The following is a 13,810-nucleotide window of genomic DNA, read 5'->3' on the forward strand; positions in this document are numbered from 1 at the left end:
GGGCTTTCTTTCTTTCTTTCTTTCTTTCTTTTTTGATACATGGTCTTTCTCTGTCACCCTGGCTGGAGTGCAGTGGCATGCTCACAGCTCACTGCAACCTCCGCCTCCCGGGTTCAAGCCACTCAAGCCATCCTCCCTGCCTCAGTCTCCCTAGTAGCTGGCACTACAGGTGTGCACCATCACACCCAGCTAATTTTTGTACGATTTTCAGAGATGGGCTTTCTCCATGTTGCCCAGGCTTGTCTCAAACTCCTGGTCTCAGGTGATCCACCCAACTTGGCCTCCCAAAGTGCTGAGAGTACAGACATGAGCCACTGCACCTGGGCACATTCTGGGCTCTTGATACACCATCAAGATTGGACAGAGCCTGGTGAAGAGGTTCAGAATTATCCTTCCTTTCAGCAGTAATCCACCGGGCTTATGACCAAGATGTGCTCTGCAATTCTCTCTTCCAATAGGAAGCTCTTGGTCCCTCATGCAAATAGACTCCAGGATGCTTGCCAAATGGGTTTTTAAGACATGACAAAATCCTGGGATGAATGGAGCTTAGATTCTAGTGAACAAAAATCTTTATTTAGAGCAGCCTATATTCTATGGATGTTAATGAGGATTCCAAGGAAAAAGAAGCCCATGAGAGTGGGAAACACTGATTTTAATAGGTTAAATATTTTTTGGGGGTGGGGCAGCAGCTTTATTGAGGTATATTTTATATACCATAAAATCCACTCATTGTAAGTGTTCAATTTGATGATTTTTAGTAAATTCATAGAATTGTACAATCATCACTATAATCCAGTTTTTGAACATTCCCATCAACACCCTCCCCACGCCCCTGAATTTCCTCAAGTTCACTTACAATCATTCCCCACTGTCACCCACAGCTCTGGGCAACCACTAATCTACTTTCTGTCTATGGATTTGCATATTCTGGATATTTCATCTAAATGGAATCATACAACACGTAGTCTTTTGTGTTTAGCTTCTTTCATTTGACATAATGTTCACCCAGGTTGTAGTTTGTATCAGTAATTTGTTTCTTTTTTATTGCTAATCAGTGTTTCATTGCACTGCACTTGGTTTATCCATTCATCAGCTGGTGGATATTTGTACTTTTCCCAGTTTGGGGCAATTATAATGTTGCTATTAACATTTGTGTCCAAGTCTTTGTGTGGGCATATATTTTTATTTATCTTGGGTAGATTCTCAGAATGGAACTGCTGGGTTATTTGGTAAGTGTATGTTTGACATTTTAAGAAACTGACAAACTAGCTTCCAAAGGCTATTTTACATGCCCACTGTCAGTTTCTGAGGGTTCCAGTTCATCACATTCTAGCCAACACTTGCTATTGTCTGTCTGTTGATTAGAGCTATTCTAATGGATGTGTAGTGATATCTTACTGTGGGGTCTAGCAGGTTTTTGTTCAGGTCTTCTCATAGCCTTTAATATAGCAATGTGCATTGTGCATTTCTGAAAGAGAATAGTGAATAGAAGATTCAGTGTTTCCCAAACTTACTTGCTCTTGGAATTCTATTTTTCACTGAAAGGATAATATTAAAGGCCTAATGCTCTACAGAACAGATTTTGGGAAGCATTACATCATTTGATTATCATATTTTTAACTTTGTTCTCTGTGATATTTAGTAATAAGCAAGAGTTTGCTGCACAATGATTTTGAGTCATGTAGCATAGATGCGGAGGCTAATAGAATGTAAAAGTTAAAGGAGGATGCTTAAGAGGTTAGCAGCATGGGAGGTAGTTGTTTTTATGAGGAACTCAATATTAGTTTGTTTTTCTCTGTGTGTGGTTTCCTAGCCCAGCCCTGATGGGCCCCAAATCTCATGGGGCATGAGGCTAGGCTCAAGCTTAGAACTTGGCTACATTTTAATTGTCAATACTTAGATAATAATCATAATTTTTGTTTTTCATGTTTATTATTTTATTTTATTTTATTTTTTTGAGACAGGGGTCTCTCTCTTTCACCCAGGCTGGAGTGCAGTGACATGATCTTGGCTCACTGCAACCTCCGCCTCCTGGGATCAAGTGATCTTCCTTCCTCTGCCTCCTGAGGCGCTGGGATTACGGGTGTGTGCAACCATGCCTGACTGACTTTTTGTATTTTTTTGTAGAGACAGGGTTTCACCATGTTGCTCAGGCTTGTATCAAACTCCTGGAATCAAGCAATCCTCCCACCTCAGCCTCCTAAAATACTGGGATTACAGGTGTGAGCCCTCATGCCCAGACAATAATTATGATGACAACAACAATAATAGCTATTAGATCGGATTTAAATTGATCACATCTGTACCAGACACTGTGCTGAGCACTCTTCATGGATGATCTCAACTGAATTCTCACAATGACCCTACTATAACCATTTTACAGATGAGGAAACTGGGGCACAGAGCAGTTAGTAGCTTGCATGCAGTTAGTAGATGTGGCAGAGTCAGGATTGGAACCTGGACCGTCTAAGACCAGAGTCACTGTTGTACATCCCATAATCATACCAAAAAGGTGGATCAGCCTGAAAAAATATTTTTTTAAAAATCTTAATTACACAGGAATTATAGGATGCTGGAAAGGTTTCCAGTCCAGAATTTGGCTCCTTAGGGTCATCATTGTTCTAGTCACTCTCAGCCTTTCCTTCTCACCTGATAGGAAATGCACCACTTGTTCTCCTGTGGGAGTCCCCTTGTGTCTGTCCTTCCAGCCCCGTGGCCACCACCTTTGTCCAGGCCTCACCTCACCTCTGGACTATTACCAAGCATGCGCGCACGCGCGCGCACACACACACACACACACACACACATGTGCATACATGAAAGCTTCTACCTGGTTTCATTGCCGTTAGATTTTTAATTAAAAACCAGGAGCACATCCCCATCAGGAGGATCTTTCCAGAGCCCTGCCCTGCTGCACTGCACTGCTGTGTCCAGTTTAACAACCTTCACTGGCTCTCTTTTCTCAAAGAAAATTTCAAACCCTGAGCAGGGTATTCAGACTGAATTCTGTTTCCTTCCGCATCATGTCTCCCATAACCTCCCACTCTTGGATCAACTGCTGTAGGCCACCTGGTCTCTTCATTCTGCCAAGACAAGCAAAGCCATCCTGCCTCCATGCCTCTGCATAGCCTTGTCCTCCAGCCTGCCGTGCCTTCCTCTCCATTGTTTGTTTCTCTGAGCCCTTTCCTGCCTTTGGACGTCCCCACTACCTCTAGGATACTATTTCAGCAGATCCCAGCCCCTAGGATCCCTCCTTCCTTTGGAACCCCTTGGAGAACAAATGTTTGTGGCCCTGTGTTGTCTATCTAAGTTCTTCAGCCTCAGTCTTATTTTCTGTAAAATGGGCGCAATAATAGTCCCACCTCATACGGTCGTTGTGCAGGTTAAAAGATGTAAAGCATATGGTAAACTTAGCACAGTAGCTGGCACGAAGCCTCAAGGCAAGTATTCAATAAATGAAAGATACTATTATTAATAATCAAGATTGTAATTTTTATTACCACACGATGCTTTGTGTTGTTTTAATCTAACTCTCTCATGAGGGGTAGATCTTCTGAGAATGGGGATCAAGTCATGTCATAGTCCTGTAATGCCTTCAGCATCAAGATCCCAGGACATGTTTGTTGAAGATGGGTGAGCAAACCCTAACCAAAGAGTTGGAAACTCAGTGTCAATGTGAGCTCTGCCAGCGACTCTGCGTGTGACCTTGACTTATCTTCTTGGCGTCTTAGTTTCTTTCACTCTGTATCATCCCTAACATTCTGTTTGAACATGGATTTCAAAGCCAAGCCCTGATATTGATTCTCTGTGTTAATTTGGGCACATGTTTCAATCTTCTTAGTCCTCAGTTTCTTAATCTGTGAAACGGAGAGAACAATCTTGTTTTACCATTGGCCGTAAGAATAAATGAGGTATTGCTTATAAAATGCTCACCTTAGTACTCAATTCAGTTGCACTTGTGGTTGTTTTATCATAGCTGTTTGATGTTCTTATTTCATAAACACTAGGCTTGTTGAATGTATTCATTTCCTGGGCCTGTCATAAAAAATATTTGTTTCATACCTCTGGAGCTTAGATGTTCAGAATCAGGGTGTCAACACAGTTGATTCCTTCTGAGAGCTGTGAGAGAGAATCTGTTGCAGGTTGGGAAGCCTTAGGTTTGTAGATGGCATTTGTCTTGGGTCTTCACGTTGTCTTCTTTTTGAGCGTGTCTGTCTCTGTGTCCTTTTGTGAAGACACCAGTCATATTGGATTAGGAGCCATCCGAATGATCTCATCTTAACTTGATTACCTCTGGAAAGACTCTATTTCCAAATAAGATCACATTTTGAGGTGCCGGCAGTCAGAACTTCAACATACCTTCACGCTATAGGGACACAATTCAGCCAGTACCATTGAAAATGATTAATAGTTGTATTTCTTAAATGAAATAGAAATGAACACTCACTGGACAGTGATTCCCCTTTACTCCACTGCACTTGACATTCACAGCAGGTCTTTTAACTGAATCAGGTGAGTGGAGTTAGTTTTGACGAAGACCCTCTTCTTTCTGCAAAGCAGCTCCCAGAACCTTTGCCCTGGCTGGTGAGTCCCACAAGTGCTTTTGGAATTGCAAGTCTATCATTTCTGGTTCACGACGTTGTTATAGGGCCCCCAGGATGGAAATAACACACCAGATCTCAGTCAGGTGGCGTTCTTTCCATGTTTTTATAGCGCTCTGCAAACTCTCCTGCTGTTTACATGTGACTTATATTCCGCCGGTGGTCCCTAAATAGATGTAATAAAAACAGATTTAGAATGTTAATCTGACATGGTTCAGGCCAACATGGTCTAATAGAAATTTATTTACTGGAGATGGTGAAAAATCGGAAAGAGTAGAGTGCGAATCATTTCTTAGTAAGTATTTCTTGCTGGCTTCTTTGGCACTGTTTCTCAAAGTGCAGTCCTGGATTCCCTGTGTTGTTTGTGGAAAATGCAGATTGCAGGGCCCTGCCCCTATCCTGCAGATTCAGTGTCTTTCAGGGAGGGGTCCTGGAACTGGCATTTCTGTTGAGCCGCCTATGTTCTGAGTGGTGCTTCACCCTGTGATGTTTGAGAACCACTGGTTTCCATCCTCTCAGGAGGAAATGCATTGTGTTGTCTGAGTCAGATGGGTTTCAGTGCTGGAGTCTGTCCAGGGCTGAAGACCAGGAGGGCCAGGAAGCAGGTGTGGGGCAGAGGGCCCAGGGATGGGCTGTGGGCAGAGGGAGGAGTCAAGTAGCCATGGTGAGGACAAATGTATCCAATCCTTTGTGAGGTGACATCTGCTGAGCATGCTGAAAGGACAGTGGATTTCAGGTGTGACAGGGAGGCCTGTAAAGGTTGATGGGGTCTGTACTGTGGGCAGGTGGTTTGACCTGGGGCGTGAGTCTCTGGTAGCCTCAATGTGTGAGGTCTGAGCATTATCCCTATCAGAGGGTCCAGCAGCTGGGAGCACTGGGGTGGGGTAGGGGGTGTAGGAGGGGCTGACGCCTAGCCCTGAGGGGCTACTCAGTGAGGCGGGGCCTCAGAGCCACTTGGAGAGAGCTGTGGGCAAATCTGGATTTCTGAGCTTGAACCAGCCCTTCTTCATTACGCTCTGGGAATCTGTATTTTTAAAGCTCCCCAGGTGATTTAATGTGACAGTCCCTCGGGATAGCATTTGGGAAGTATGAGGACATTGGAACGAGCTGGCTTTGGGACCAGTGACCTGGTCCTAATGCTGTGACCTTGATCGCATTACTAACCCACTCGGAGACAGTTTGATTATCTCTCAAATGAAGATACAGATGATTTTTTTTCTTTCTTTTTTTGCTGTTGTGGGAATTACAGATAAGAGATGTGATACACTCAGCACATTTTCTGGCACACAGTAGGCCACAATAAATGGTGGCCCCAAGCCTTGTGAAACCTGAGATTCTAGGCACAATGAGAATCCATTGGGCAAAGGAGTCAACAGAGGGACTCTGATTGGAATTGGGATATAGGATGAGATCTTGGCTCTAGACAACATTGCCTCCTGGTGTCCAGAATTGGAACTAGGGGAAAAAAAAGAAGCAACATTCATGTCAAGGCTTAAATAGTATTTACCCGTGCAGACCAGGCACGATTCTAAGTACTTTATGCACAACCTTATGAATTAAGTACTATTGTTATCCCATTTTATACAGGAGAAAATTGAGGCTTGGAAAGATGCGTGTATGGTCACATGGACCATCGTGCAGCAGAATTGAGTTTCAGACCCAGGTCATCTGGCTGTATCTTCAGCCCCCTGTTCCTGCCTGTTTAAGGCTCATATGAGGACAGAGTGGCCTTTGAACCACAATGCTGAGTCTCAAAAGTAAGCTGGGATTCAAGAAAAATGTTTCCGGCTATTTTTTTTGCCATACATTTCTAGATGTTAAATCGTACAGCCACTTCATGACAAAGTTAGAAAAGCGGCATTTTCGTAGCAGAAACAGCTATAATAACCTCCACTATTGCCAAAGGCTTGATAAGTTCTAACAGAAAATCCATAATACAAAATTGTCTTAGAGTATAAATCCCTTGACCACTTTATATTTCATTCTTGCATAAGATTTTTATTTTATTTTATTTTATTTTTTTATTATTATACTTTAAGTTCTAGGGTACATGTGCACAACGTGCAGGTTCGTTACGTATGTATACATGTGCCATGCTGGTTTGCTGCACCCATTTCATGGGTCAATTAGAGCTTCAAAGGGCCTCTCTGACCACGGTTCCTTCTCCCTTAGCCTCCACTTTCACTGATTCAATCCTCATTCAGTTGATAGAAATTTGAATGTCTGATAAGATTTCTCCCACCTTACACATGAGGCATTGGCATTACCAAATATATTGGCTTAATTCTGAGAGTATTTTGTTAGAATTTCAACCTTTGTAAATTCTTCTCTATCCCTTCTCTCTGTTCTCAGAGCATAACCTTCGGTGGCAGGACAAATCAGGCCAGCACGCAGTCTGCCAAGTCCTGCTCGCTCCCTGTCAAGACAAACAGCTGGATCCATTTCTAATCAACACTTCCCAACACAACACTTCTGAGTCTCTGAAGGAGACCAGAGCTTGAAACTTTCCAGACTTCCAACAGACATCGAGTGCAAAAGGATATTTACATTGTCTTTGCACAAATCTGGTTGATTTGAGAGATAAAGGGGGGAGAAAACGAGTGTGACTTTCACCTAAGAAGTCACATGAACATATTTCACATTTGAACTACATAATGAATGATGGTTATTGAAATAGCCCAAACCTCTACCACAGAGCGAGGGATATAGCTCAAGAGGCAACCAGGCAGTCACAGAACCAAGGAATGGATGACTACAAGTATCAGGACAATTATGGGGGCTATGCTCCCAGTGATGCCTATTACCGTGGCAATGAGTCCAACCCAGAAGAAGATGCACAGAGTGATGTCACCGAAGGCCATGATGAGGAAGACGAGATCTATGAGGGCGAGTACCAGGGTATCCCTCACCCAGATGATGTCAAGGCCAAGCAGGCCAAAATGGCGCCCTCCAGAATGGACAGCCTTCGGGGCCAGACAGACCTGATGGCTGAGAGGCTGGAAGATGAGGAGCAGTTGGCCCACCAGTACGAGACCATCATGGATGAGTGTGGCCATGGCCGCTTCCAGTGGATCCTCTTTTTCGTCTTGGGTTTGGCCCTCATGGCCGATGGGGTGGAAGTGTTCGTGGTGAGTTTTGCCCTGCCCAGTGCAGAGAAGGACATGTGTCTGTCCAGTTCCAAAAAAGGAATGCTAGGTAAGTGGAAATTTCCAATGATCCCTCCAATGAAAGGGAAAGAGAAGTAAAATTTATCTAGTATCTGTCACTATTAGGCACTTTAAATATATCACAATGTACCCATTTTGCTGTTAAGGAATTTTTGTCTTAGAGAAATCAATTGATTGGCTTAAGTTTGCACAGCTAATAAGTATTGGAGCTTAGGTTTCTATTGAGGTCTATCTGACTTCTGAGCTCTTAGTTTGCTTTCCAGATCTTGTTGCCTCCTTGAGAGTCAGATTTCTTTCTTCTTCATGTTAAACCTTCTTCGATGTCCAAATGACAAATACATTTTGGGAGTGGCAAATGTGGGAGTGGCAAATTAAACCTTCTTCCATGTCCAAATGACAAATACATTTGGGAAGAGATCTCTGGCTGGTCTCTTCCACTTGGTCCTTCTCTCTGTGTCTTTCCAGAGTCTGATGGTGTCTGTTCCTGGTTTCTCATGTACATAAATGTTAGTAGGCTGAATGCCCACATACCCTGGGGATGAATGGCGGGCTTAAGCACACCCGTGGAGTCCCTGCAGGCTGTTGGGAACCATGCTGTGAAGCACAGATGGATTCTGCAGGATAGAGGACCAGCTTTGCAAATCAATTAAGAGATCAGCACCATCAGAGCCAAGCATCAGCATCAGGCTGAGGCAGAGAGGATTTGTGAAATTAGAGAGAGGGTGTGCACAAATGGTGTGATGTGGAAAAGATTCATCATCATATGGACAAGCATTTGTCTTTAGTCACCAAATGTCCTGAAAAATGTATCTACCCTCTAAATTTAGAGTCCATGAAATTAATTGTGCAGCAAACATGTAGTTATGAGAACTAACTATAAGTCAAATTCTCATTCAAGACCAGGACATGCTTATGACCCTCAAGAGCTCAAAATCTATCTAGCAATTCAGCTCCTTCATTCAACAAATATTTTTTATTGGTTTACCTTATGCTAGACTCTGTGCTCAGGATCTGGGAAGAAAATAGCTTTTGTCTCTCAAATAATTTGTATGTAGTTGAACAAACAGACATTAACAAACACAGAGAATTATTTGGTTACGGTAGGGACAGTCTCTATGAAATACCTGGTGCAATTCAGGTCCCCGATACTTGCTATAGAGCAAGAGCTAGCAAACAGTTCTGTAAAGACCCAGATAGTAAATATTGTAGACTTTGCAGACCCAGATGGTAAATATTGTAGACTTTGCAGACCCAGATGGTCTCTGTCACAATCACTCAACTCTGTCACTGTAGCACAATAGCAGCTTTGAACAACACGCAAACAAATGGGCTGTGTTCCAATTAGACTTTATTTACAAAAAATGGTCAGTGGGCCAGATTTAGCCTGCAGGCTGCAGTTTGCAATCCCCTGATTTAGGGCCACTGTAAATAAAATTGAGATATAAAATAAAGAACCTCTGCATAAAAAATTGTCCCTGGGGGCTCTTAAAAATGGTTTTACACGTTTGGGTTTAACTAAAGGGCCATTTAAAATGATTAGAACTGTGTCAGATATAACCATGAGGGCACCAAAAGAGACACAGTATATGCAAACAGAAGAAAGGGCTTGAGAAGCAAAGATATCACCTGGAGTTTTTAAACACCAATGTAATTTTAGTGTAGTTCTTTTTCATATTAAAAAATTCTGCTACCTGCTTTTAAGTATAAATAGTAGATTTTTTTTTCAAAGGACAAAACCAAGCAACCAACAAACAACCAACAAAAACCAAAAACCCCAAACAAAACAAAACCATCTCCAACTGATGTAAACATTTCTGAGACATTAATTTGTTTTGCAGTATTCCCAGCTGAAACCCTGGGTCCCTGTGAGTCCACATTGGCAATGTCGGTAATGATTTCATGGCCTGCTGGTCTCTCTGGCACCGTGGTGCCTGGCAGCCTCATTAACAGGGCTGCAGTATGGTTGCAGCTCTTGCTGGCTCCTGGGGCAAATGCTGGGAGTTGCAGGAACGTGGTCTTAATCTGAGAGTCCAGGTTTTTGTAATTTTGCTTTTAGTGTCTGCCCAGAAGATGCGGTGACTCCACCCAAGTGGAGAAGGCAGACCCTCTGAACATAGATGGACTTCCTGTGCACTCGTGGGAACCTCTTTGTGGTCAAGAAAATGAGTGTCTAAATGGATCCGGGGGCTGGATGATTTGAGGATTTCATGAGGCCAGAATTTCCACACGCTGTCACATGGAATCTTCAGAGTCACCATGTCGGTTAGATGATCTTTGTCCTTCAGTGTGAACATGCAGAGACAGATTCAGAGAGTTTTATCTAAGGTCACATAGCTCGTAAGTGTTGAGCAGGGGTTTGACCGAAGGTCTATTTGATTTCAAAGTCTATGCCCATTCTGCCACACCATACTGCCTTTCTCTCACGCCTCATTTGTGGGAAGGAGGTCATGCCATGCACAGGCTGCTCTCTGTGTCATCAAGCACCTCATAGATTACTTGGAACACCAGACTGCTTCCAACAGAAAGGGAACATGGTATGCTGATAATGATGTGGGCACTGGAGTCCAACCTCTAGGGTTTGGCAGCTGGGTATGTCCTACATGTCATCGATCTGCCAGTGACCTTGGGCAAGTTATGACTCCTCCAATTCTCGGTGTTTCCATCTGTAGAATAAGAGCAGTAATGCAGTGCTGCGAGGACTAAATGAGATAATGCAGGTGTAAAGCAACCAGCGCTTGTTGCCCTCTCAACAATGATTAGTTCTCGTTACTTTATATTCTGCCATTCTCCCGTCTGGCATTTGCAGTGAGCTATAGCTTCAGTGAGATGATGAAGCAACGTGGCCCTGGAGCCAGTTGCTTGGATTTGAATCCTTGCTGTGCCAGTTCTTAGTAGTGTGGTTTTGGGAAAGTTGCCTGGCTTCTCTGTGCCTTGGTTTCCTTGTTTGCAAAATGGAGATAATAATAGTATCTACTTCATAGGATTATTTTGAGGACTAAATGAGGTTAATCCATGTAACATGACTAAAACAGTACCTGCCCCTAATCAGTGCTCAAGATATCTTAGTTATTATTATTGTCGATTGTGGTTGTTCTTATTACTAAACTGATTGCTTGATAATGACTCAGGAACAGATTTTCTCAGGTGAGACTGCAAATTTCTTTCAGCCAATGTTTTTTATGGTAGACTTCTAAGGTCAAGCTATCCTGCCTCAGCTGGCGAAAAGGCTGTTTATGTTTGAGTGCTGCTAACTCAGTTCTGTCTTTACCCATCCTCTCTCTGTTTTAAAAAGAAACTCTCTGATTGGGTGTGGTGGCCCATGCCTGTAATCCCAGTGCTTTGGGAGGCTGAGGTGAGAAGATCACTTGAGCCCAGGAGTTTGAGATCAGCCTGGGCAACATGGTGAAACCCGTGTCTACAAAATACAAAAGAAATTAGCCAGATGTGGTGGTGCATGCCTGTAGTTCCAGCTACTTGAGAGGCTGAGGTGGGAGGATTGCTTGGGCCCAGGAGACGGAGGTTGCAGTGAGCTATCATTGTGCCACTGTACTCCAGCCTGGGTAAAAGAGTGACACCTCGTCTCATTTAAAAAAAAAAGAAAGAAAAGAAAAGAAAAAGAAACTCACTGAAAGTGATGTCTTTACGCTTGACTCCTACTTGATGGCCCAGGAAAGGAATTCAGTAAGAGAAATCTCCACTCCCAAATTCAAGTGTCAAATCATAGGATATTTTGTTATTTTTTTCCTGGAAATGAATGAATCCATTTGGAAAATAAAGAAATATCCGTTGGCCAGGTGACAAAAATATCTGGGTGCTGCTGTCCTATTTTTCTGAGCTTTTAGAAAGATGAATGTTTGCTTCTCTTGAGCGTTATGTTTTATTGGATCTTCATCTAGAACTGTCTCACTTGGGGAAGAAAAAGATCTGTGAGTATATTGTTAACATTGAAGGCTCAACCCTGCTTAGTGTCCAGGAGTTGGTCTCCTTCAACTCTCAATGAAGGAGAAGGCATTCATTTGTTAATTAAACTCTTCACCCATTCTTTTAAAAAATGGTTGAACATTACCACATGCCTGGTACTCCTCTGGTTTATAGCAATACAAGGAGACAAAGTCCTGGCACTCAATGAGTTTTATTCTAATGGTGGAAATAGAGGTCACACAGAGATGTTAAACACAAACACCACAACATAATCATGCAATGCAACATTCAGCCTTCTCACTTTTATTCAGATAGGAAGGAAACAAAGACAGTGTAAAGGGATAGAGCTTGAGGTTGATGGGGTGGGGGCGTTCTAGAGTTAGGTGATTTGTTTTTGCAATTGCTCTATTAACGATTGTGTGACCTTGGGCCAATCTGAAGTCTTTCTTCTGAGATTCCACAGTTTTTGGTGGTTGATGAGTGAATCCACATGTATTTTAACCTTTCATGTGATAATTATGCATTTTCTGGGTATGTAAAAAAAAATCACCCGAAGAAATGACTAAACTTAGGAAGCTCAGGGCTATGTGGCAAGGTAAGCCATTTGGTTCTTACAACTGACATCACTGACAACAGATTGCCATGTTTAGGAGTGCGGACTTGATTCCACTGGTAGTGGAGAGCTGTTTAATAGGGAGCTATGAAATATGCCTTTGAGGAAGGAGGTGATAAGATGGGGCCTGTGGTTTAGGGTGATCACTCTGCCCCAGTGATTTTGGTACTGAGAGTGCTTCTAGAGGAGCAGAATTTTGAGGATGAGTTTTCTGAATTGGTTCTGGGGTTTCTGGAATTGGCTTTCTAATCTGATTAGATTTAAAGATACTTTATTTTTTGAGTGTGGGAGCCTTGTCTCCCTGGAGCTATTACTATTAAATGGCAAAAACTGCAATTACTTTTGCACCAACCTATAGGATGACAATATTGGCGACACGTAAGGCAAACCAACCCCTTCCTTTTCTGCCTGCATTTGATAAATTGACACCAATTTTTCACAACTGCAAATAAGCACCTCAACCTGGAACTGTGGGCTATTCCCTACCTTCATGCCTATAATAGTGAGCTTCACTTTCAGGCAAGAGTTCCGTGTTTTGCCTGCAGAGTTTTCATTTCTTGGAAGGATCCAGTGACTTGTGTATTTTATTGGCTGTTAGTTTCTTGCCGTCTGCAGTGAAAAGACTCTGGGAGTTATACCTTTCAGAAAGTGACTTAGAATCTAACAGTTGACCCCTGGGGCAAGGTGTCTGTGCCAGCCATACGGAGGACACAGAGCAATGTCAGATGGGGCAGATTCATTAGAATAAATTGTGAGCTGAATTTTCATAGCAGCTCAGAGATAGATATATTACTCTGCTGTCGGGAAAGATTATCCTGTGATTGTTTTATATGCAAATTCTAGCCGAGCATCAGGGCATAATATTTGATTTATGAGCCGTGTTTTCTTTAGGCCTAAATTCGTTGTCAGTTCCTGAAAGGAGGAGCCACTCTGTGTCTCAGAAGGGGGTGGCATGGAGGGGGGTCACTTCTGTGGCACAAAATATGTCCTCAGTGACCAAGTATTTACCTACTTACTCATGATGGTGAAATCCACCACTGGGAATGTCCGTGTATTTCTTTCTGTGTTTGATTTGTATCAGTTGTTCTTATTTATACTGTTTAGATCATGTAATTCTTCAGGATAGACTGATTACTTGATGCTCTTATGAAAAAAAAAAAGCATCAGAAGAAATAGAATAGACTTAAAATGAAGGGCTCCCTTAGCAGACGTACATGGATTGCTGTGTTTAGGAGTGTGGAGTTGATTCCACCGGCAATGGAGAGCTGTTTAATGGGGAGCTATGAAATATGCCTTTGAGGAAGGAGGTGATAAGATGGGGCCTGTGGTTTAGGGTGATCACTCTGCCCCAGTGATTTTGGTACTGAGAGTGCTTCTAGAGGAGCGGAATTTTGAGGATGAGTTTTCTGAATTGGTTCTGGGGTTTCTGGAATTGGCTTTCTAATCTGATTAGATTTAAAGAGTTTATTTTTTGAGTGTGACATATTGTTATAGCAGTGGTTCCTTTT

The 13,810-nt window shown here is 42.7% G+C and overlaps 1 protein-coding gene across 5 annotated transcripts in view; it reads left to right on the forward strand.

Annotated features, from left to right (window-relative positions):
• SV2B (synaptic vesicle glycoprotein 2B) overlaps nucleotides 1–13,810 on the forward strand; it is a 195,494-nt gene that overhangs the window by 119,052 nt on the left and 62,632 nt on the right. For all 5 annotated transcript variants that reach the window (XM_014341586.4, XM_008959835.4, XM_008959837.6 and 2 more), the window contains one exon: nucleotides 6,954–7,796. In XM_014341586.4, coding sequence (XP_014197072.1) covers nucleotides 7,346–7,796 — 451 coding nt within the window. In that variant the 5' untranslated portion in view covers nucleotides 6,954–7,345. The remainder of the gene's footprint in view (nucleotides 1–6,953; nucleotides 7,797–13,810) is intronic.

This window comes from Pan paniscus, chromosome 16 (assembly GCF_029289425.2).
Source record: "Pan paniscus chromosome 16, NHGRI_mPanPan1-v2.0_pri, whole genome shotgun sequence".
Classification (NCBI taxonomy): domain Eukaryota; kingdom Metazoa; phylum Chordata; class Mammalia; order Primates; family Hominidae; genus Pan; species Pan paniscus.